General features: G+C 39.7%; 1 protein-coding gene across 2 annotated transcripts; it reads right to left on the bottom strand.

Annotated features, from left to right (window-relative positions):
• Window positions 1-8,231: 8,231 nt before the first annotated feature.
• LOC115258706 (uncharacterized) lies at window positions 8,232-10,392 on the bottom strand. Of its 2 annotated transcripts, XM_062847480.1 has the most exons (5): window positions 10,278-10,392; window positions 9,861-10,214; window positions 9,508-9,800; window positions 9,174-9,443; window positions 8,232-8,783 (listed from the first exon to the last, which is right to left on the bottom strand). In XM_062847480.1, exons 1-5 carry the CDS (start codon window positions 10,291-10,293, stop codon window positions 8,397-8,399), a joined length of 1,320 nt encoding a protein of 439 aa, XP_062703464.1. In that variant the 5' UTR covers window positions 10,294-10,392; the 3' UTR covers window positions 8,232-8,396. The 2 variants fall into 2 exon arrangements, with proteins under 2 accessions (XP_062703464.1, XP_062703463.1); XM_062847479.1 differs by having other exon boundaries at window positions 9,508-10,214.
• Window positions 10,393-26,726: the final 16,334 nt, after the last annotated feature.

The following is a 26,726-nucleotide window of genomic DNA, read 5'->3' as shown; positions in this document are numbered from 1 at the left end:
CATATTCTTACTTACATCAAAGTCAAACAGATATTGCGCGCAAACCCCAAAATTTTATTCCCACCTTTGGGTTTCCGCGCCGAAGACCCAGCGCCAGATTCGGCGGCACAGAGACATGACAACATTCGCCGGAGAGTTGGTAATCCTGATATTTGACGGCGGTCATTCGTTAGTTGTGAGAGTGGATTGTTTTCATGCAAATAGAGCATTTCGCTGAAAATGCACGTGTATTAAGTAAATATTGACCGTTTTCTTGCTGTGTTAGTGTGGAACTTGGCGGTTTGCTGTATCGCAGAAGCCGTCGCTAAAAGAAAACGTCATGAAATTCAACGAAGCATCGAAAATTTTCTGTGAAAAAAGCAATAAAAAACTGAATTAAATGCACGAATACAAACATTAAAAGGACTGTAGAACCCATAATCCGTCCTGTGAACTGGAAGAAAAAGCGCATCATAACTTCGAAGGATTCGTGGTGGAACGTGGACATTTATGTTTTGAAGTAGTGCAGAGCAATCTATGCGATTCGTGAGTAAATCAAATATAAACACACGCTGCAATTTGATACGTCTATTAGCAAGCGTTTCCAGGTCGATCAATTGACAACGTGAGATGTATGGTGGCAAATCTTCTAGATTCGTCCTCGGAAGCTGCCGAAGGGCAAATTTGATGAAAAACCTCTGTATCCGCTCCAGTTTCAGAATTTGCGTAGCATGATGAGGTGCCCAGACTGGTGCGGCATATTCAAGTATGCTACGAACCAGACTGCAGTAGAGAGCCTTTAAAGCGTAGATGTCAGTGATGAATGTTGCGTGGCGACGAATAAAACCTAGCACTGACCGTGCCTTGGCTGCTGTCAGCTCGACGTGCTCATTGAACCTCAACTGACTGTCCATAATCACTCCTAGGTCGCGAATGGAATCAACCCGTTCGAGTAAATCAGTGCCAATTTTGTAGGAGTATCGAATTGGCGATTGACTGCGGGTAAAGGTGATCACTTTGCATTTTGTTATGTTAACACGCATCCCGTTTTCGTCACACCAGAGAACCTCATGACCAATTTGAACGAATGCTCTACGATTAGTGAGATACGACTTCAGCCAGATGACAATCCAACTCGGGAAACCCAGTTGTGTTAGTTTTTCGATTATACGACTATGCGGAACCAAATCGAAGGCTTTCGAAAAATCTACGTACACTGAGTCTACTTGGGTTCGGGATTCCATTGCAGGAAAGAGCGTGTTGACGTAAACCATCAAATTTGAGGTTGTGGAGCGGTGTTCAACAAATCCGTGCTGAAATTCGTTGATGATTGGTTTCGCAGCATTGTACAAGACACGATGGACAGCGGTTTCGAAGACTTTTCCGAGGCAGCACAGTATCGAAATTCCACGATAATTTACTACGTTGTTAATAGCTCCTGCTTTGTGGATCGGTATCATTCTGGCGGTTTTCGACATGGTCGGAAATGTGCCTTCAGCAAGGGAACGATTGAACATTATAGTTATTGGATTAACCAACTCGATAGCGCAACTTTTGATTACTGAAGGTGGCAGTCCGTCAACACCAGAACCTTTTGAGGCATCAAGGCCTTGCAAAAGCACTAATACTTCTCTGGTGGAAAATCGGAAATTCGGCAAATTCATGTCATACGATGGGAGAGCCGTGGATCTGTTACTGGTGAGAGAGGTGGTAGAATAGACGCTTCTGAAGAAATCGGCAAAAAGGGTTGCAGTTTCTATGGTCGAGTTCGCTGTTCGCCCCTTGAACATTACAAGGAGTACGTTTTGACTATTTCAGTGATCTGACGAATGCCCAAAATGAAGACGGATTTTGCTTTATGTTGGACTGGAGCCTGTTAACATAGCTCTCGTAGGTCGATGCAAGTAAATCGTTATAATCACTTTCGATAAGACGAAACACGTTCCTATTCTCGTCGGACCGTTCGCAAAAGAATCGGTTCCTCACTTTCCGGAGCTTGTTGCGCATACGGCGAAGTTCGGCTGCCACCATGGTTTACGAGTGACGGCTTCTGGAATATTCCTTCGGCGAGGCACGCATTCTTCAAATATACCTTGCAACGTGTCATAAAATACGGCAACAGTCTCGTCTACCGTCGAACGGTTTAGGTGTTGATTCCAGTCGATAGTTGATATTTTATTGCGAAGTAGACTAACATCGCTCCTTCGAAAGTCAAATTCCATTACATCCTTCGGCTCGTCAATAATAAACCGAGAATCTAGCCTGAGAATAAATGGTTTATGATGTCCATCTATTCTTAAAAGTGGTAGGGGTGGATCAATAAGCTCCGTACAATCAGTAGTGTTCAAGAATGCCAGATCAAGAATTCTGCTATTGTGATTACTGATAGAATTCATTTGAACGAGACCGCAAGTGGAAATCGCCTCAGTTAGAGCAATCTCCTGTTCCGTTGTAGCATTCATTGGTAGGTATCCGTTAATATCGTCGTCATACTGCCAATGGAGGTTTGGAAGATTATAGTCACCCAAAACTAGAACGATGTCTGTGTCCGCTAGCGTATCACACACAGCTTGAACGGCGTTCGAATGAGCGATATACTTTGCAGTGTCAGAGTTGGGACGTAGATAAATGGAAACTATGGAAAGTGATCGGCGTTCCAGTTTAATGTGAACTACAACCTGTTCGAGGTGGTCGCAATCACTCAATGAAACTGAACTGCAGCGATGGATTGACTTTACGGCAATAAGTACACCACCACCTCTTGAAAGCTCGCTTGTGTTCGCACTCCGATCACAACGAAAAATATGATAGTCGGATGCAATTTCGCTATCAGCAATGCCTGGTTGAAGCCAGGTTTCGGTTAGTACAACTACATCATAGTCGCAGCTTGATAGAATCCGGCGAAGCGTTGTAGTTTTGGTGCGCAATCCTCTGACGTTTTGGTAGTATACCGAAAGAAAACCGTCCGGTGATATGAGATTTCGTTCAACGACAGCTGCACTTCGTACGGAAGATTCCATCTGGAGACTGCTGTGCGTGGGTGAAACTGTCTCAGCAGAACAGGGTGGATCGTAAACATTCGGAGCCTCGGCATGCGTATTACTGAAAACTGGACAAGCTTCAGGTGGGGGAATTGACGAATCGATCGGATACTTGCCTGCGTGTGGAGTTTGGAAGACCCTTTCCCTTGCCACGAAAACAGGGCCGGGATGACTCTGATGACTGGAGCTCGTAGAGTGTTGAATGGCAGATGTTTGACAGTAAACGTTGGGCGGCGCGACTGCTTCGGGCGGATCAGGGTCCTCCATGAGGCTTTCGCAAGTGCATCCCGGCGAGAGTTGATTGAAGAGTAGGTTGCGATGTTGAGATGAATCCACAGGACTTACAGGCGTGCATCCCAGTTGGTTGACGAACGTTGAAGAAAGCTTGTTTGACGACAATAATTGGCTGCTAGAAGTGGGACCGCTGCTGCGGCCTGAGTTGAACAAATTCAAGCGTCAGTAGTCTTGGGTGTCCATGGAGGCTGGCGTTTCTACAATGTCTGAAGTGATAATGATTGACGGAGTACTGGGGTCGGGCATCCAATAATTATTGGCACGAGTATCCTCGAATTCTCGGAACAGAACTCCCTTTGGCCACGAAGACGGATCAAGCGCTGCTGCACGATACTTTTGGTCGACGCCAACTTTGTACGAAATGAAGTTTAATGAGTTCACGTCTACGCCCATCTTAACGAGCGGAATCGCCTTTGCTGTTTCGCAGTGCAAACCATCTCTTGTCAATTTCTCCACAACGTCTGACTTCACACTTGGGTGTAAGCGTGAGAAGTATATCCAAAATAATGGAACTAGCGGTGCTACAGTCACCACGTTTGCTTCCTCGGTAGGTTTTGTTCCGCCGAGAAGCGGCTTAGCGACTTGAGGAACATTGTCATTTCGCCGGCGTTTTGTCGAGCGACGGATTGCTGAAACTGGTAGATTAGGAGTAGCGGCATTGATGCGTTCTGACAGCTGGGCAATTTGCTGACTATGCTTAGCCAGTTCGTTTTTCAGTTCAGCATTGGCGGCTTCCTGTTTTTTGGTAATCTCATTCATTGTATGGCCAATGGAGGAGACAGTGTTTCGAAAACGTGCAATTTTCATTAGCTTCGTGCATTCATCGCACATTCAATGCCAATTAGGTATATCGGTAACCGACTTAGCGAAAGTCTTCTCCATGTTCATGCACTTTAGATGTACAACATGCTCGCAGAATCCCACACACTAAGATCAGCTCGGTATTTTCACCATCTTTTTACTGAGTTCTCAACAGCAGATTTAACTCGGTACGCTCGGTTATTTATTTTGCGGATATTCTGTAAATGAGTTACCGAGCTCAGCTCACAAACTGTCAAAAGTTACTGAAGCACGGTAAATATCGTTACTGGTGAACGGTACATACGATTACCGAGTGTACCGAAATAAATCTGCTGTTGAAAACTCAGTAAAAAGATGGAAAAAATACTGAACTCAGTGAAAAAATTACTGAGCTGGAACATTTGAATCTTAGTGTGCATACATGTGATTATGTCGTCGGTTCGTTTGATTGCCTTTGCGTAGCGGTCACAAGCGGCGGCCATGTCGATGTTTTTGAACTAATCGAGTGGCAAAATTTGTTTCCGTCAGCAGAAAATTCAACCGTCCTAATCACACACTGCGCACACGTATACGAAATGCGATCGAAGCAGATCTATATGGCTGGCTGTGTATATCACCTCTGTTGCGTACTCCAAATACTTGTATCGGTGTGATGATCACTTGAAAGCACACGCGCTGCAGAGCTTGCGATCGGAGTTTGCGATACCCACCGATAGGCGTCGAATAGCAGATAAATATTCGGGCGGTGTGTGTGTGGGTCGGTAAGCTTCCACAAACAAATAAACAAAACACATCGCCACTCGCAGATAGTGATATAATTCACGGCAGAACAACACACGGACGAGAATTAACGCGAAGACGTATCACTTATCACGTTTGATGCACAAAAAAACACAGCACAACGATTTTTCGATGTCAAGTATGCTAAAAATTTGAACAAAACTGAGGACCGAATACCGTTTGCATTTACATACATAGAGCAGTGATGCCAGACTACCCAAGAAACAATTGGATGCTTTTAAGAAACACATAGGTTTAAGAATAGCTTAATAATAGCATTCCAGGCTGATTAAATTATATGTTGAATCGCTATTGTAATAAAACTTATTATAGCTCATCCAAAAGCTATTGTTCCACAAAATACTAGTGTTTGAATTACAAGCTGATTAAACCTCTTCAAATGCAAAGAGAATGATCTCTGTTCTACAACCTATGCAAAGCTGATCTATTAACTGCGTAAAAGCTTCTGCAACTAATAAAAACTCTTTTGTTGAGCTATCGTCAATTCGTTGAACAACAAGTTCTACTGAAGCTACTATATCATTTTCTTAAGCTAATGATCAACATATTGTGAATAATGGCAATGAAGTGCGCTGTTATTCAAACAAAAAATGTTTAGCTTCCGTTAATGCACTTCTAAAGTGCATCAAGCGTTCTTATACAATTTGTTCAAAAAATACATAAATACAGAACAATCACTTAACATGATTGTGATTATTCCCTAATTCAGTTCTCTTGTTTCTTTTCCAATAGTACGTGTTGCAAGACGGTTCGTTTTTGGGTTTTTGTACAAAAATGGAGAAAATTTACAAAAAATACAAAAAAAGTGGATCATTCCATAGAAATCTGAAACGCATGCGAGAAAAATACGAGAAAATTGTTAAAAACATTAGTTCCACAGTTACATATAATGCAAAAAATGATCAAACTGATCATACGATAAGTCCTGGATACGAAAACAAATTCGGCGAATTAACTCTTCAATCAACTCCAAGTAATTTGTCAACTTTTATTGTATCAAGCATAAATATGAAACTATTTTTAATTTGTAGATCTGCAGTATGAAGTGTATGAAAATCCCGCGTATATGGAATATCAAAGCGATGCTTCGGATTCAAGTGAGCACACTGCTGAGGTTTCATATGATGATGAAGACCCTGTAGAAGTTATGGAAGTCTTCACTGAACCTGATGAAAAGGATGTCAAATTTTCGATGAAGGCATGGTCTTTACGCCACAATATTACTCATCGAGCATTGAAAGATCTACTACAAATTATGAGATACCAGTACAACGACACGCGATTGCCTGCGGATCCTCGGACATTACTCGATACCCCACAAGACACGGGTCGATTGTGTATCGAAATGGCAGGTGGAAAATATTGGCATTTTGGACTCCAAAAGTGTTTAGAACATTGGTTCGATGAGCTGGCTGAAAACATCTCCATAAGCATCAACGTCAATATAGACGGTCTACCGATACACAAAAGTTCAAAATTCCAATTATGGCCTATTTTGTGTAATGTCTACGGTTTCCCCAGCCTAAAACCAATGCCCGTTGGTATTTTCTTCGGGAAATCCAAACCCACAAACGTAAATGACTTTCTGACACCATTTGTCAACGAAATCATTCTCATTTTGCAAAATGGATTCACTATGAACGGCTACAAAATCGACATAAAAATTAGATGTTTTATTTGTGATTCTCCTGCACGAGCTTTCGTTAAAGGTTTGTGTCTATACGTTGAAGATTCAAAACACATTACTTACATAACTCCATTATTTTCTAAATTGTAAGAGTTTATTGATTTTACTATTTAATGTTTCAGGTGTCGTAAACTTCAACAGCAAAAATGGTTGCCTAAAATGTACGATACATGGTGAATATTCACATGTCTCACGGACAGTCGTCTTTCCATCATTGCACTGCGCACCTAGAACTGATGAGAAATTCCGCAATAAAATGTATGGCAAACATCATAATGGTGAAGAATCCCCTATCCTGAGAATTGCTGAGGTTGACATGATCAAAGATTTTGTTGTAGCCGATTCTCTCCATCTCTTCGATCTTGGCGTGATGAAAAAACTTCTGACTGGTTGGAGGGATGGTGCTTTGGGATTTTTCGGAAAACTGCGTGCATTTCAAATCCAACAACTGTCGGAGAGAATTACCAACATCAAGCTACCTTGTGAATTTCACCGTAAAATGAGACCTATGGATTGCTTGGCATTTTGGAAAGGCACTGAATGGCGAACGTTTTTGAATTATATTGGCATCGTAGTGTTGAGCGATATAGTAGATGAAACGGTATACAACCATTTTCTCCTTTTGTTCACCGCGGTAACGATTTGTTCCTCGAATTTCTATGCCAGTTTGAGACCTTTAGCCCAAACACTTTTTGAAAAATTCATCGAAGAATTCAAAAATATTTACGGGGAAGAGTATATCACCAGTAATATACACAATTTGGAACATGTGGTATCTGACGTCGAAAGGTTCGGATCATTGGATTCCATATCCGCATATCCATTTGAAAACTATTTATCTCAGTTGAAAAAATGCCTACGACAAGGAAATAACTGTTTGGAACAAGTGGCAAATAGAATCCTTGAGAAAAGTACTCTGATTCTTCCTCAAGAAACAACCAAGTTATCATTTCCGAACTTGTTCAAACGAAATGCCAAGGTAAATTGTTCCATTCGCGAAGGGCTCCTGTTAAATCAGTCGTTTGAAAATTCATGGTTCTTATCAAATCAAAATGAAATTGTCAAAATGATTGATGCTACCTGCAACGAACAAAATCAAATTGTCATAAAAGGTGTTCCCGTGGCATTACCTAAGGATTTTTTTGTGCTACCAATTCGATCGTCGTATTTGGGCATTTATAAAGCAAACATAACTGTAACCAATCGCTTAAAACTCTATCGCCCAACAGACGTTGTATGTAAATATGTAATAGTATCCTATAAAGACAACTATCACGTTTTTGTGCCTTTGCTACACACATTTTTGTAAGAATGAGTAAATAAACAATTATTTTGATGGTTTCGAACAGCGTTTATTGACTTCTGCGATTTTCTTCACATTTTGAACAGTGTTAGTCCACCTGTTTGCATTTTAAATCGCAAAGCGAAAGAGCAATATAGAAAAGGGTATAAAAATATAAACATGAATATCAAAGGTCTAAACAAAGTAAAATCAAATATTCATACAGAAGATGAAAGAACAAATTAAAACGAAATCTTCATACTGAAAACAAAAACAAGTAAGTCTTGATAGTCAATACAGAATTCACAGAACTTGACTAATGTGACTTACATCATTACGACGAGCTGATGTCAGGCTCACAATTTTCCACCTTGCTGATTAGCATCTCGCTGTCCGACATTTCACTGTTGGATGATTTACTTGATTGTGAATCATCGTCTGTCGTCGATGGTGTTCTGCCACTTCCGCAACTTTGATTCGAAGCAACAGCCGCTGAAAAAAAAGCAAAAATTTAATCAATTGTAATAGAATTTGATCTGTAAAAATTACCTTTAACTTGCGCTTTGTTAGATCGTTTTGCCCTTCGATGTATGGTTGGTTGGCGCAAACCTTTGGCTTCGCTTCTCTTCTTGGCATTCCTTGTTACTTGTTTGAAGAAATGCTCAAGAAGCTGCCTGGAGAAAGTCATATTCACACTACGAACGATTGCGAAGAATGTGTCCAGGATATTGCTACAGTTTTTGATTGCCAATTTGATGGCAGAACTGCGACTAGCGCCACTCCACGAACATTTCATCATGACACTTCGTTCGAAAAAATGATCCACCAGCGTGTACGAAATGTTCATCCCGTTGCAGTTGTCACCAACAAATCCGACGATCTTTTTCATGTAAGAAGTCTGTAAAAATGAATTAGTTATTTGTTAATCGAAATGTAGCAGCGGAAAATGTAGTAAATATTAGTCCTGTTCAACAACGCAGGTTGAACTTGTTCGAATTGGCTGCATCTTGCTCTTACCCATTTGTTAACAAACGGGTACGAGCAGAATGCAGCAACTTCGAGCAAGTTAAACCTTAGTAGTTGAACACGAATTTTATGCACATATTAGTCCTGTTCAATGAAGTAGCTTGAACATTGTTGCAGTTTCTACATCCTGCTCTTACTTATTCGTCAACAAATGGATAAGAGCAGGATGCAGCAACTTCAAGAATGTTCAATCTACTTCATTGAACAGGGCTATCGTGTTACGCGATAATCAATATGAAAATTATAATAGAAAGAAACTTACGAAACGCTTTGCGTAGGTTTCATCTGCCAGATGCTTCTCCAGCTCATGGATAGCTTCGATGCTTGACACTGGAGAGAATTTGAAGTCATCATTCTCGTCAGACGGGTTTCCTTGCGCACGCAAAGCCGCTGCAATTTTAACGTCCATGTCGCTTTTTAACGTTGCCATCATAGACCCAACAGCCGCGAGTATTTCCTGCTTCATTTTGGAGCATTCCGCCTCGATTTTGTCCGTCACGGCCCTAACGATGTAGTCCACGTCAATAGTTGGCTGTAATGTACAACATACACTATCAATTAAAAAAACAAATATAATGCAACAAACATTAAAATACCTGTTGGAAATACACGTATTCTCCCTCCGTCGCAATCGCCTGAATTTCATCCGATGCGTGTTGTGCTGATTCGGGAAGAGGAACTGTCGTAACATAAACGGGCTGGTCGGGAACCGGCTGTGTGGAGAAGGCGTTTTCCACCGGATTTGCATTTGCAGTGCAGAGAAAGTTGTGAGATGGACCAGGTTGGTTTTGAGCTTCACCGACGACTTGGGTGTTCATTTCTGTTCCGGTAGGTTCCGGCTCGGTGCTGCAGAGCAGGTTGCTTGTCGTGCTGAAGGTACTCGAATTTCCTGGAAAGTGAATTTTCAATGTGTAGCATAAGAAAGGTAAAACAACACACAAAAACATACCGTCTCCAGGAGCCTCGCCGGGAACTAGATGATTAAAATCAAATCGGCGGCTTGTGTCATCTTTCGTCGCTCTTTTTTGTTTCTTCCTCCGCGGTGCTGCATCGGAACTCTCCGTATTTTGTCCGGAAAGCTCGGCGGCTTCTGCCTCCGCTTCCTCGTAGGACGGGATGTACTTCCTTTTGATGCTGCACGCAATCTTACTCCAACCGGCGCTTGGTTCTGAGGTGAGATTCTTTCTCAATTTGTTCGCATTTTTGCCAGGCCAAAAGAGACACCCGTCTCGGATCCATCGACACGGAACTGCGGTGAGAACATGCTTCCCCGCCTCCTTAGTTTGGGCAACAACAAAATAATCTGGAATCAAATATCATTGAATTAGAAAATAGTTAAAATTTGTTTAGTTTTCCATCATATTACCTTTCGATTGATCCATTTTTGAACGAGCAGCTGCGCGGTTGCGGAGACGTGTAGCAATTGTTGACAACAATGCGAATGAGCGCGCGTCATAAGTGGAATCGTTGCTGATCAAGCGCTATATACGTCAAACTCAAAACATAGGGCAGTGCAGACAGAACAGAAAATGTTTATCACAGTGGTAATAACTACTTGTTCAGTTTTTAACCGATTGTATATCAATGTTTTAATCAGCTTGTGTGTTTGCGAGTGGGGAATGGGAGTAATGGGAAGCTGAACTAAAGTTTACCACAACAATTATTCAATCTTGTCTAGCTTTTATATGTGTTTAATCACTGGTTACGTCAACACCTTGGATAACGCAGATGGTATGCAGGCGCTTATGGATCGACGGTGGTAAGTTCAAATCTCACTAAAGTAATTACTTTAAAATAAAACAACTATAACATTTTCCAATTGCACCGATTAGCAAAACACATTACCTTGATTATTATGTGTATCGAAAAGTTGGTTATATTTACATCAGCCATATTTTTTGATAATTTTTATATTGAATAATAGTTGTACCGTAATTGGATAAAGTGTGCTTGAACAAAATGAAATGCTTTTAAACGATTCAATAATTTCAAAATGCTTTCAAAACATTTGGAAATGAAGTTTCAAACCCACATTTAATAAAAGTTTTAAGCCAACGTTATTCAATTATAATATAGCTTGTTTGGGAAATTCAACAGCTGAATATTGGCTGAAGAAAAACAAATCGGCTTGGAATAAACAACTTCACAGCTAATCCATTATTATAAATAAGCACAATTGAAAGCTGAACAATTGCATCTACAACATATGTTACTTGCCAATAAATGATCCATAACTGAATAAATTCTCCAGATTTGCTTGAACAGTGTTTGCGTAGCAGCTGCATACCCAGATAGCTCGGCAACTATTCAGCGTGTAGCTGTGCTATTTCGCATAAGAGAAGTTTATTAAATAGGCAAATGTTTCTTGGGTATGTAGGTAGTCCGTGACATTTATCTTAAATATTCAAAACATAGCGGTTTTTCCGTGACTTTCTTGCAGAACTGGTCTAGCCGCACAAGTTTTTCATATACCATATTCTCAGATTCAGCTTATAAAATGAGCTGTAGGTGATTGAATTTCGATATGATGAAATGAAATTTTCAGCACTGCCCCACACTGAGTAATGTTTATTGGAACTTTAAAAAAAAAACTACTAACATATTAACGTGCTATGAAATGGCAAAATCTATCAATAGCACAGCGCAACATTTCTGTTTTGTCTCAAGTGGAAACTAATGTGTCTTTATTATATTTATAGGGCAAAATATGCGATTTTGAGCTTTTTTTATTGCAAGCCATTAAGGCGAAACTGAATCTATTTCCTCACTTTTTAGTTTTTGATTTTTAATAAAATAACGAAGCAATATTTTCAAAATCGGTTTTCGTATACATGTAGAGTATGGATCAAGGTATCTCCTGATTTTTTTTCCTGGGGGAAAATGTTTTTCATTTTTGCAAAAACCATTTTCAAACAAAATTTCACAAAAAAATGGTTACCTTGATCCACACTATACAAGTGTACGAAAGCCGATTTTGAAAATATTGAGGAAATGCTTCCAGTTTCACCTTAAGCATGGGAATATTTTTTTAAGCAACGAAAGGGTAAATTGGTAAATTAACATCTAAATTCATAACATGCAAAATATTTCGTTTTACCAAATCGGTATAATTACTGCGCAAAATTTTGATGCGACTGGAGGGCGACCTCTGTAATGTGCTTGAAATTTGAATGGGATTTAGAATTGGCAATACAAATAACTACATTACAAATTTTACATGTACCTTGTAACCAATGATAATAAAATATAGCCTAAAGTATGCAGAAAAAACTTTGTCGAAGACCTCACAGCGATCTGCGAAAAAAGTTATATCCTAGCTTGAAATTGTCATCTTTGTATGGATCGGCCTCAAGTGAAGGTGGTCAAGCAGTCAACTGAGAGGACCGATATTTTTAGCTCTGCCTATACGTTGAACAAAACGTCGGAATAAGTGGCCCAATTCGATGATGATTTTGAGATTTGGGGCTGATCACTGACTCTAAGGCAAGATTGATTGCGTCGGCGGAATGATCATGAGTACATATTTGACGAGAAAGGCGCTATCACCACTAAGTGGATTAATCTGTTTTTTTTTTAAAGACTACGGATTGATAAAACCATTCATTAAAAATGTACTCAATAAAAAATACAAAGACTGTTGGTTTAAAGTTTTTTCAATTCTGTGTAGGCTCAAAAAAAAATTCAAAGTCTAAAAAACAAAAAAAAACCTATCCTGGGTACCCCAAACAAAAGCCAAAAACAAATTCAAGATGCCAGTTCTTGCAACATTTTTTATCGGCCCACGAACCCGGAATCCACAGAGAGGAAAAAACCTCAAGACTGTCTGTCGTAGCCGTTTTTCTTACGCCCCGAAAGACAGCGAGATGGGTGACACCACCTTCACTAGACCGCCCGCCTGCCATCGGTTACGTAACCGATTCCCGGAGGTTCCTTACTAGTTTTCTGGTTTATGTAACTTTTGGCGTCGAACGAGGTGGAAGAAATGCCTTTGGAAAGCGGAACCCCAAATGCCGCCAACCAACAAGCAGAGTTGAGTTGTGCTCCGAGGAACCATAAAACATGAGGATGAGCGACAACAGACAGGAACGGAAAAGTCTCGAAATAGTAGGTAGTCACATGCGAAAGCAGCCTCTGCGTCGTCGCCGTCGTCGTAGTCGGACGCCATCAGCAGGTTCGATTTTTTGGGCAATGTGCCGAATGTCGCCCCGTTGTTGTTGGCTTGGCGCGCAGTGCTTTTAGTAGTGGCTGGGGAGGAGTTGACAGATAAAAAAGTGAGAAAGTTCGAGGGAAAATACGCGGCGGAAAGATTCCAAATGTGATTACAGAAAAAAATAGATTTATTTCGGATAAAATTCATTTTGGACAATTTATGACTGGTGATATCCAGTTTTAACGACTTTGCTTTTGGGCTGGGATATGTTTTTATTTGATATTTCTGAATGCTTTCCAGCATTCTGCCATTGATATGTATTTGGGGTTTGATATATACTGGGCGGCCTACATTTTCTGAACTGCATGGAGGATTAGCACCTTCCCCTCTCTCCCTCTTCAGCGCAACGATATGGAACTCACAATGCTTCAGTTAATCGAAAATTAACAAATCAAAAATCTTAAGGTGGAACAAAACAATAACTATCTCAGACGCTGTCGAAAGAGCAAAAGCTAATTTAAAAAAACTTTTTAAAATAATTCTTAAAAAATTGAGTTATGATAGTTTCAACTCAACGACCTGAAGTAGGCAAGAGTTTGCAATCAGAACTACCCTCTCCAAATTGACCAACAACCCGACGTAGCTTACGCCATTATTGCTTAAAAATGGAAGATCATCAAGACTTATATGTACACTGAAGATGCCTGTTAAAGCAGTTATCTCATTAGTTTCTTGTGTGAGTGAAGCTAATCTGGCAATACTGGAGTACATGGTAAAAAATCAGCACGCTGAAATGAACTGATTAGCACTTGAAATGGCACTACTGTTCAATAAGTTTCATATCAACTAAATATCATTTGGAGAAAAACATGACAATAGGCCATATGAATAAAGTTGAGTAACTACTCTTTACTAAATCTATGTGAAGCCGTGTAGCAAATCTGTGAAACTTCACAGAGATCTGAGTAAAGAGTATTTACTCAGTTTTATTCATATGGCCTAATGTTTTAATTTCAAACCAAGAATTAAAAAAAAAAACAATGCGTCCCTCACTTAGATTCGATACCAGGACCTTTTTCTGTTCGGATGAGCCACTGCGACCAGTATTTAGATCTTACAAATACCAGGAGTCCTGGTCCAGGACCTTGAGAGTCATGATTACCTTCTTTACCATCACATAATTTTACATCTGCTGGAGAGGTGCGAATCGAAGCGAAACACTTCCTACCATCTGTCATCTATATTTACTTTCATGCCTAAACAGTCATTATCAAATCAACAGGTTTCCACTTGGATTACGTACTGTTTTGTACTTTAGTGCAAATCGAAGTGATTTTCAGTTGATATCTCCATTACGTTTGTTTTGATTCTCAAGTCAACACTGACAGTATTGCGAATTCAAGGGAAAATCATTTTATGCATGTTGATTAGGTTGTTGAATAGGTCAGGGATTTTTCCCCTGAATCGAGCGTTTAAAATTTTTATCATGTAGTAACTATGAACGGTATATCAAGCTTAAGCTTGAGTTCAAGCTCAAGAGTATTTCATTCTTGCGAAGGAGAACATTTCTCAAGATGATTCCCTAGAAATTTCTTATGTAGTATTTTCGGAGATTTCTTCAGAGGTTCCTCCGAAAATTTTGTGACGAGTTTCACAGGAACTATTTCTAGAGTTCATCCAGGAAGTTATTAAAGATTTTTCCAATGAATTTCGCATTGCGGTCCACCCGGAATTCGTTCAATGCTTTTTTCCAGAAAACCTGTGAAAACTCTAGAGAAATTACCGGAGAAACTCAAGTTGGGGAATTCTTGGGGGGTTTTTGCGGGAATTCGCGCTGGAATTCCTAGAGAAATTCCTGATAGAATTCTTGGGGAATTCCTGGTTGAACATCGTAGACAAATTTCTGGTGTAACTGCTACAGCAGTGTTTCCTAATCTTTTAGGAGGTTTCGCCCCCTTGGAGCTTGAGAACAGGGATGCCATATATACAGATTTATCTGTTTTATACAGATTTTTGAGCATCCATACAGATTTCGTTTTATATGGAATACAGATTTTTGAGCAACAGGGGCAATTTTATTTTTGTATGGGTTACAGATTTATCGCCCAAATTTTGTATGGGATACAGATTTATGAGAAGTGCGATACAGTTTTTTCAAAAAATCATCTGGCATCCCTGCTTGAGAACAACATTTTGGCTCCCTAAAAAGACTTATGTTTCTATGATAAACGGCTGAAAATAAGCTTAGCAGAAGCTTTTAAAAGCCCACTATTTGACACAACTGTGGCAAATCTGGTATTCAATGTATCTAAGTTAGTGTCGCCCTCATTTTTATTAAATTCGTGTTTGTGCTATACATATTCTTGAACAAAATCGAGCAAAATAAAACGAACTGTCAACATTTACGAACACTTGATATCTCACACCATATGTTTTACTAGTATTTTAAAAGGGGGTTCTTCAGCACCTGAGATGCTTGGTCACAAGAACTCAAATAAGACTGGTGAGAAATGCAAAAAAAAACAATTTCAAAAATATCTTTAATAGAAATAGTACAACTCAGGAATATAGTGGTGTATTTTCAAATGTAGTCAGCTTTCTCAGCAATTGAAAATTAAAAAAATCAAGTGATGTGAATTCACAAGATTCCTTCGAGTTGGAGAACTTTTTATTGTCAAATACATAAGTAGATACTCAAGCATGCAAACATGCAGTCATTACTTGATTTCGAGAAAATTCAACTCAGAATTTGTGAAAAAAAAAAAAAAATAGCTCCTAGTAATAAACAATGTTTGAAATTCCTCCGGGAAGCTTTCTGAAATATTTGAAGGTTTTCATCCGAATTTGCCAGACGAGGGCAAGTTCGATGAGGCCCCTCTAGAGAACTGCTGGAGTACAGTGAAATCAGCCATCAACGACGCAACCGAGAACACCATCGGGCGTGTGTAATGGATTCGACAGAACGAATGAATCAACGAAGAGTGCAGAACGGTTTTGGAGGAGAAGAACGCAGCACGGGCGGTAATGCTGCAGCAGGGACCCGACAGAACGTGAAACGTTACAAACAGAAGCGGAAACAGCAGACCTGCCTCTTTTGGGAGAAAAAGCGCCGCCTGGAAGAAACAGAGAGCGAAGAAATCGAACAAGTTCTTCCAGAAGCTCAACGCATCCCGCAACGGCTTCGAACCGCGAGCCGAAATGTGCCGGGATAAGATCTGAAGCCTCGTGACGGACGGACGTGACGTGATTGAAATGTGGTAGCAGCACTTCGATCAGCACCTGAATGGCATGGAGAACGTAGGCATGGGTGACCACGGCAACGGAGGAAACGACGACGGAAATGATCCATCTCCCATGTAGAGGGAAGTTAAGGATGCCATTCATCAGCTCAAAACCAACAAAAGTAAGGATGGTATCGCAGCTGAACTCATCAAGATGAGCCTAGAAAAGTTGGCCATCTGCCTGAACTGGCTGATAGTCAGGATCTGGGAAACCGAACAGCTACCGGAGGAGTGGAAAGAAAGGGTAATCTCCATTCCCAGAAAAGGGTCCCCATTCATAAAAAAGACGATCATTTGGAATGTGAGAACTTCAGAGCGATCACTATTTTGAATGCTGCCTAAGTGCTATCTCAGATCATCTTCCATCGTCTGTCACCTTAAACGAATTAGTTTGTGGGAAGTTATCAAGCCAGCTTCATCGACGGCCGGTCGACAACGGACCAGATCTTTACCATTCGGCAAATCCTCCAGAAATGCCGTGAATATCAGGTCCCAACGCATCACCTGTTCATCGACATCAAAGCGGCATACGACATTATCAACCGCGCAGATCTATGGAGAATCATGGATGAAAACGGCTTTCCTGGGAAGCTGACTAGACTGATTAAAGCAACGATGGACGGTGTGCAAAACTGCGTAAGAGTTTCGGGTGAACTATCTAGTTCATTCGAATCTCGCCGGGAACTGCGACAATCGCTGCGATCGCTCTGGAAGGTGTGATGCGACGAGCCGGGCTCAACATCCGGGGTACGATTTTCACAAAATCTGATCAATTTGTGTGCTTTGCGGACGACATGGACATTATCGCTAGAACATTTGGAACGGTGGCAGAGCTGTACACCCGCCTGAAGCGCGAAGCAGCAAAGGTCGGACTGGTGGTGAATGCCTCAAAAACAAAGTACATGCTGGTAGGCGGAACCGAACACGACCGGATCCGTCTGGGTAGTAATGTTACGATAGACGGGGATACTTTCGAGGTGGTGGAGGAATTCGTCTACCTCGGATCCTTACTGACGGCTGACAACAACGTGAGTCGTGAAATTTGAAGGCGCATCATCAGCGGAAGTCGGGCCTACTACGGGCTCCGGAAGAAGCTGCGGTCGAAAAAGATTCACCCACGCACCAAATGCACCATGTACAAAACGCTTACAAGGCCGGAGGTCCTCTACGGACACGAGATATAGACGATGCTCGAGGAGGACCTGCAAGCACTCGGAGTTTTCGAGCGACGCGTGCTAAGGACGATCTTCGGCGGTGTGCAGGAGAACGGTAGCGGAGAAGGATGAACCACGAGCTCGCTGCACTTTACGGCGAACTTAGCATCCAGAAGGTGGCCAAAGCCACCAAGCCAGGATACGATGGGCGGGGCATGTTGCAAGAATGCTGGACAACAACCCTGAAAAATTGGCGTTCGCGATAGATCCGGTTGACACAAGACGGCGTGGAGCGCAGAGAGCACGATGGGCGGATCAAGTGGAGCGTGACTTGGCGAGCATCTGGAGTTACCGAGGATGTAGAACGGCAGCCACGAATCGTGTATTATGGAGGAATATTGTTGATTCAGTTTTATCTTGAATTTTATGTAATACTAAATAAATGAATGAACTAGCTAGAAATACACATTCCAAATTTCATCAAGATTGGGATACTAAAAGTTACAGCCCCGCGAACCCTCCATATGGACAAGGCAAATCGCGAAACTTTAAACGTGATTATCTCAAAATTGTGTTTTTGAAAAGTGCAGTTGCAGTGATCACGATATCCTAAAAAACTAGTAAGGGTATGCGGTATACCGAAAAGTTTCGCCAAATACAACTCGAAACGAAATTCCGTGGAATTCAACGGAATTCAGCTAGGCGATTTTGAATTTCGTTTCGTTTCGCCAAATTCTAAAAATTTCGTCTCAAAAAATTGATTTTGACGAAATCAAACGGAATTCCGCGGAATGTCTAATAAATTTCGATAACAAATACATAGTGTAAATGTCCATATCATCTGTCGAAGATCTTGCTAAACTCAAATTGCTGAAAAGTGCTAAAAAACATCCAGGAATATTACGCATTTCCAACCTCACTGGACCCCTTTCGCAGTTAGCATAAGTGCGGGATCGTACATAAAACTGCGAATTTGCATCGAATGGTCTCGATGTCTTCTGCGCACTTATTCATTTTAAGATGCTGAATAAGTGCGCAGAAGACACCATCGTGATTCACGCAGAAAAAAGCATGGTAAAATCAAAAATATTTCAGGTAAACTCAAATAAATTGTCAATTTGTTCTGGCAACAAAAATAAAACTGTTTGGAGCAAATCGAACGTCACATTTGAAGCAAATTCAATCCATTTTTGAAACAAACATGCATCTTCTGACAGATTCTGTTAGAAACAAATGTAAAAATTTTTGTTTTTTTTTGTGGCAGGTCGGCCCTACGGAAATATTTGTTTTCCAATTAATTTTACAAAGTCATTTCCTGCTCTAGGAAAACCCACTTCCCGCGTGGCACTTTCAATGCCAGCATCATGTAGCGTATGTTATGCTCTCGAAATCAATGGGATTTCGTAGAAACTTTTGGTGAAACTTGACTTTTTTTGCAAGAGGAAATCTTGTTTGGTGCTGCAGCTGGAACTTGAGTGTTTTGTTTATGTTCTCGATGGCGGAACGGGGGGCTCTTCAATGGGTATTGTAGAAATCAATATGTAATTGAGTTAGTTTTAAAAATTAATATTTTAGTTCTAAAAATTTTATCAGTTTACCGAATAAACATGAATATTTTTGTTTCAAACGAACGAAATTTGTCTCCGTGTTCGAGGCGAAATCGCAGTTTTATCCATGATCCCGCACTTATGCTAACTGCGAAAGGGGTCCAGTGAGGTGAGAAATGCGCGATATCGAATATGCTTCTTAGGAGCTGTCCATAAACCATGTGTTCATTTTTTGGAAGATTCCGAACAGACCACCCCCCACCCCTCCCCCCCCCCTTTCGCCGGGTGGTCTTTCGTTCATATTTTTTTTTTAATTTGTATGAACCGTGGTCTTTGGCCCCTTATCTTGGACCTACCATCAAGATCTTGCTCAATAGGTATGTTTTTAACATTTGCTGTATGCGGGGCCATACATAATGTTTTAGTAAAATTTTCTGCAAAAAAAAAGATAGGGCGAAACTGGATCCATTTCCTCACTTTTTGGTTTTTGATTTTTAATAAAATAACGAAGCAATATTTTCAAAATCGGTATGGATCAAGGTATCTCCTGAATTTTTCCCTGGTGGAAAAAGCTTTTCGTTTTTGCAGAAACCATTTTTAAACAAAATTGCAAAAAAAAATGGTTTCTGCAAAAACGAAAAACTTTTTCCACCAGGGAAAAATTCAGAAAATACCTTGATCCATACTTTACATGTGTACGAAAACCGATTTTGAAAATATTGTTTCGTTATTTTATTAAAAATCAAAAACCAAAAATGTAGAAATGCTTCCAGTTTCGCCTTAACAGGAATTTTTAGCATAGTAATAAAGAACATTAGGTTACTTAGGATGATACAGGGTGTGGCATGCACTAGCAAAAGTTCTAAGAAAACATGGAAACTCTCCCAGGATATATCTCTAGAAAAAATATTGGAAGTCCCAGGAGAAAGCAATTAAGACAAATTCGGTAGACAACATGGAACAGTTTCTAGAGAAATTCTTTTCCAGGAAATTTGCAGTTGGACTATTGAAATAGTTTTACAATCCAAATTTATATGACGAAGCGTTATATACGGTGTTTCAAACTATTTATTTATTTCAGCAGTGATATCAAAAGGTTAGATGAGCACGACTAACAACGTTATGTCCACAGTCAACTTTTATACTAAATTTCGGTGAAAAAAGACGTTTGTTAGCTGGATTTCAACAGTTTATTCGCCAACAAACTCTCGGCTGGTGATATTACATGAGACTCTTTTTTGTTCAAATACATAACTGCTCATATCTGCATATTTGTAACATTTTCCGTTTTTTGTCGATATTGAGTTAATACCGGGGATCATCTCCAAATCATCAGTACTTTCATCCACAAAAATGAACTTGACATATTTGTTCTACGAAAGTGAAAAAATACCTAGTCGTTTTGTCTCATTACCTAATATTCACGAATATAACCGCATAACAGTCACACTGGCATCATAGCGTTCCATCAAATATATTTTGGTCTAATTATTTTTCCAACTATTCGCCCAGAATAGAAGAAGAGCTGTATTAGATTTTATTGCTAAAGGATTCATTTTGAATTTTTCTCATTTTTTTTTTAATTTTGATCCTTACCCATACTTATCAAGTAAGAAAACTTTCAGCTGCATTTTCATCAATGCCTACTTTTGTCGAATGTGACTAATATGCAGTTACAAGAGTAGATAAGTTCTGAAAAATCTTTTTTATTTTTTTTTCTTCAACTGTTGTGACAATATGTTAAGCCCTAGGCTAGTTTATTTCGGGACCCACAAGCTTGAACCGAAAGACCCGAAGTCTTTTGGGAGTGGTATTTGACCCTAGGTCCTCGGCGCCTGCACTGAAAACGGCATGCACTTCAACCATCTCACCAGGTTCGAGTCCAGATCTATCTGCTAGAAGTTTTGGCTTATACCTGGAGATGATTGTGTTAAATTTTTCGAATGAGTTTGCGGATGCCTTCATATTTAATGAGTGCCGCACATATTTCTTAAATGTTCTTTTCAATTTCTATGTGACTTTTACTTGTATTTTTCGATAAATTCAATCATCTATCAATTTTAGGTTAAGATTTTTGGGCTTTCTCCAGAAGTTATGCTATCTAACAAAGCTTGATTGGTGAACATCTGATTGATGTTCCCATATCATTGCTTCGTGTTTCTGATAAACAAGCGACACTAGAGCACGTTTTATTATTGTGCTCTTATTGAATCATTGAAGCAATCTTATCAGGTCATTGGTAGAATTATTAAAATTTTAAATATACGTCGGAAAAATTGTAAACATATAAATGGCACTGTAGCAAATGAAGCTACGGGATGAGAGTATTTATGGACACTCAATAAGCGTTACCGCAAACACGCAGTATAAAATCGCAAAAAAAATGATGTAACTGCAAAATACCGCGAAACTTTTACGAAAATTTCGTTTCGTTTCGAAAAATACCGAGTGAATTCGGATTCCGTATCGATCTCACGGAACATTTTTGAATTCCGTTTCGTTTCGTACCGCATCGTATCAGACATTTTGTATTTCGTTTGGTTTCGTTTGGTTTGGTTCGCCTTGAAAAAATCCCATACCGCATACCCTTAAACTAGTTCACGGATTTGTAAACATTTTTTTAACTGTTCGTATTGAAACTCTCGGGGTATTGAACGGATCACGGACAGCTAGTAGTTCATAAAATAAAAATTGACCTAATACAAATAATGAAAACCCTTTTCATTCCGTTGAAAACGTGTTCTATAAAATCTATGACAGCAATAACTCTTAGAATCCTATGTTATCCGTAATGATAACTGTAGCGGTCTCATCAGCCCCATTTAATGAAGGCCATCTTACATCACATTTCAATTACTAATCGCACACTAAAGGAAAGCAACGCCCCAAAATCGGCGACAGCGGCCAGGATATTGATATTCCAATCACATTGAATGCTTTCTTGGCACGAAAATTGTCACATTTTCACCCAAAGCTGACTGGCTGGCTCTGGCTGGACGGCCAACCATAAGTATTATCGTTTTTCCGACACACACGCCCCGGAAAGTTGCGTATGCGACTGGAATAAGCAACTACAGAGACGACGAATCCAATCGGAGTCCTTGCCTTTCGCCATCACCACCATCCATGAGGTCATGAGAAAGTATAAATCGAACTTTGTTCGAATGAATGTGGTTTTCGTCGGTGTCAGGATCATCTGATTGTTTGGCTTCGGTGACGTGTAAGTGTTGCCAACTTATTTGAATAAACATCAAATTCGCTTTTGATCTTTTTTTGCAAGTAAAGTGAATAAGTAGATTTGAAATATGTACGTTTTTATAAACTAGGCATTTTGTTTTGAGGATTTTTGAATTTTCCTGACCTCTCACGATTCTGTTGAACAGGCATCTCTGTGCAAAGTGAGAAAAAGGCCTTTGTACCACTAGTCAACGAACTTTTCGCTCTCACTAAATAAATGCCGGGAAAAACTTTTGCTAAAGCAATCCAGCCAGCGTGATGGAAAATCCGCCTCGACAGCTACATGAATCAATTCAGTTAGTCGGTTATTCGTGGCAAAGCATTTCCACTGGAGTGGCGGGCATTTCCATTGTCAAAAGCGGTTATTTTTGGTGGTTGGTAGGATTCGATGCCAAACTAAAACTATACATAAAAGTTTTTAACCATTACCACCGCTCGCTCCGGCGTATGGTGGCTAGGCTACGCGCAGTGTTCGAAAATCCTCTGCTTTTCCATTAAAAACTCAAATAATAATCGGGCAACTTTCACGCCTCTCGGCTGACGTTCCGGAACTGTTTCGGAGATACTCCGGAGTCCGGAGGGGAAGGAGCGATGGGAAATATAAATCTCTGGAAAATAGACGAAAGTTTTTCACAGTCTTTTCCTCGAATAGCGTCACCACCCGAGGCGTCAAGGATGGCGCTAGTCATAGAAACCAACAACTAGCTGTCAGAATGTAGTGGAAAGCCATTGAAGGGAGTTAAGTGTATATTTCCAGCCAAAAGCAATGGTTTTCTGATGAATCTTAATATGTGAAAAGGGCGTTGCGCCAACATGCAGAGCCGTAGCGTGCGGTTGGCTAAGTTGGCCCCCGCCAAAGGTGTAGGCCTCAGAGGGGCGTCTAAAAGGCCTAAAGTTAGAAGAATAGTAGTTTACGCAACAAGGTGCAGAATGACGATTTTTACAGCTGTACATTTATCCAACGAGGCTTGCCGAGTTGGATAATTACGACGAGTGCTGGAAAAATCGAGTTCTGCACCGAGTTGCGTACAACGTTTTTTGCAATTTCATAAATTACCATTAATGATAGTTTCCAACAAAACTTTTTCATCAAACTGCACACTGATGTTCATAGCCAATGCTTAGGAAAATCTGATCATAATATGTTAAACTGTCACAATTTTTCAAAACTGCGTCCAGAAAGCATCAAAAAGTTGACCAAAACTGGAAATAGTGCTGTAATGGTTCATTACGCAACGCAAATCAGTGCTGTAATGAACCATTACAGCACTGTTAACTTGGTGTGGGAAAGTAGGCCTTTTCCTGTCAGATTTGCCTGAGGTAAAACAGCCTATTACGATGAGAAATTGCAAAAAAATAATTACAGTTGACTCTCTACATCTCGATATTGAAGGGACCATCGAGATAGGGAGAGATCGAATCTAAGAACCAATTTGTAATGCACACTAGATTGAAAAATCGTCCTTAACTATGAAAAACCGTCAACAAACAGATGTCACTTCACCTTCCCTGAATGTTTTGCACCTAAGAAACGAGATCTAGCAACCTGTAAAAACGGGCATATCGACATATGGAGAGAAAATCTCGAACAAAACCGAACGAGATCGCATCGAGATAGAGAGATATCGAGATAAGGAGATATCGACATGTAGAAAGGTAAAATGTATGCAGATTGAAGGGACCGACCAAACCATCGAGATAGGGAGAGATACCGAGATGTAGAACATCGACATGTGGAGAGTCGACTGTATGCTAATGTTTTCTAGAATTTTCTCAAGATTTCATCATTTTCAGTATTTCAGATTGTTAATTATTTTTCAAGTTTTTCCGTATTCTCGAAAGTTCAGATTTTTCTAGTTTATTTTGATAATTTACCTTGATTTACCGGGAATTTATTCTCAACTTTAGTTTTTATAATGAGCAAAGCAAAAAAGTGAAAGTTTCTTTCTAAAAATTCTTAAACATTCTCACTGGGGAATGTCTTGATGTTCCTTCCGTTACTTTAGCGATAAATTTGTAAATTTTCTTCAAGTATACCTACAGATTCCTACGAAAAACCATCATGCATCTATTTCTCAATACTTCTAGTTGGCATTGTTTCCTGGGTTTCTTCTGAAAAATCTTCAATGAATTTCTTTAGAAATTTTTCGAGTTTCCTTCAGAAATTCTTATACAGATTCCTGTGAGAATATTTTTAAAGATTACTTTGAAACCCTTCAATGATTTTCTTTAGTAACTTCTCCATGGATTGCTGTAGCAATTCCTTCAGAAATTTTTTCAAGAAATCCGTCACAAATGCCTCTGAAAATTCCTTCTGAAATTCTTCCATATTTTTTTTTCTATAGATTCTTTTAGAAAGAAGAAGGCACTAATACCGCTTAGAAAATCTTCCATTCAATCCTTCCGAAAGTGTGCTATGTTCACTAGAGATTACTCCATAAATTTTTGCTAGAATTTCCCTAGAAATCCTTTCATGAATTTCCTCATCAATTTCTCAAGAAAACTATAAATTTGGAATTCCTTCAGAATATCTCTGGGTTTTCTGTTGGAAAATCTGCCATTGATTTTATACAAAATTTTCCTAAGGGATTCTTTTGAAAGCTTTGCATGGATTCCTTCAGAAATTTCTCACGATTCATTTATTTAGTATTACATCAAATTCAAGATAAAACTGAATCAACAATATTTCTCCACAATACACGGTTCGTGGCTGCCGCTCTCCATCCTCGGTCGCGCCCGATCACAGAACAGATAGGCATCTTAGAGCAAATGGAAAATTCCATCCCCTTATGTGGTAAACTTTGACAATCATTGCGGAATAAAATGATTTTTCCTTGCTTGAAATTCACAGTGCATTCTCTCGTCTAAAATCGTTTGACGTTTCGGTGGAACTCGCCTATTTATGAACACACTGAAAAAAGTTGACTCGGCCGATTCATGTGTTTGATTTATGAACTGTTCTATAAACGTCAAAGTTAGTCAGAAGTGTTTTTCCATTGAATTAAATGGTTTATACACCGCAGATTTATCTGATTCACAACATGAACTTCACAACAGAGCTTACATCATCGAATTAAATGTGAGTCACATCAGCTTAATATTTGTTACACCTGTCGTTCAGTAAGCTTTATCTTTAACTGAACCCGTTAGCCTAATCATCACAATCTCATATGTGATGCGATTGAATTTGAAGTAATTTTCCAAACGAATTTGCGCTATTGTTTTTTTTTAATGAATGCATGTGTATGTATCATAACTGGTGACACATAACTCACCATAATCATAAGCATCGTCATCATTTTATTTTTGTTAACTCCACTCAATTTAGGGTTATTCTTTTTGAACTATTTCCAGGAGAATACATCGATAGGCCAGTACCCAGAGTTTGAGCGATACAACTTTTTGATTATCCCATCCTCGATTCCGTCACTCTGTTCTGCTTCATTCTAGAGCTAGCATCTATTTCAACCGCCTTTGGATTTCCACCTGTCGGAAATTATTCGATCTCCGAGAGAATTCCTCCAGGATATTTTTCAACGAATGTCTCATTTTTTCAACACCTGGGAAGTCGATTGACGCTTTCCGGGTTTAATTTGCGTCCTCTGACACGCTATTTTCCTATACCTTATACACGTACTGTCACTCTTTGCTAGATCCCTCTTCCAAATGTTGGACGTAATTTATTGACGTTCCCTGTGAAGTAGGAAAATAGTCAATCATTTGACATATCAACGATACTCGTCGCAGTGTTGGTAAACTCACACTCAAAACTGGCTCATGAACGGCTCCTGCGTGAGCAAACTCGCGCGCGATTCTGAATCATTTTCTCACGCACGAGATTTTCATGCAAAATCTCACTCTCACGAGTATAGCGCCGAAATCTCGTTCGCTTGTAAAACGAATCCAAATCAATTTAAACGACATTCTTTATAGTTGTACGCAAGATTTGGTCTTATTCTATCATACAATCCTAAAAACTTCGTTGTAAATAATAAGAACACCAAGAAATAAAGCAATGAGTAAACTCACGAGTCAACTCGTGCATGATTTTCGGTGGTGAGTTTGGCGAGTCAAGAATCGCGCGTGAAACAACTCAATCATGAGATTAGAGTTTTTACCAATACTGATTCTTCGGTCTACTTCTTATTTTTGTAGAAATAGTTTTCTGTAGGTAGTGCGATAGCTGGTGCACGCACCCTACCCCACTTCAATCAGAATGCACAGGCATTTAAATTCAATTCCGCGTGAAATACACATGATAAACGTGTGATTTGTTGAAAAGTCGGGGCAAAAATATTGCGATTTTTTTTTCGACTTAGACTTTGATGCAATAAATTTCGTCGTACTCATATTTCGCTTTCGATTTCGCTGTCAATCTCGGTCGCAGGGTTTTTGAAATTATTTATTATTTTTATTATTTATTTATTATTATTTATTATTTTCGCC

Source organism: Aedes albopictus, chromosome 2 (genome assembly GCF_035046485.1).
Source record: "Aedes albopictus strain Foshan chromosome 2, AalbF5, whole genome shotgun sequence".
In the NCBI taxonomy this organism is placed as follows: domain Eukaryota; kingdom Metazoa; phylum Arthropoda; class Insecta; order Diptera; family Culicidae; genus Aedes; species Aedes albopictus.
Note: the sequence above shows the minus strand (reverse complement) of the source record. Positions and strands in the feature narration are given on the sequence as shown.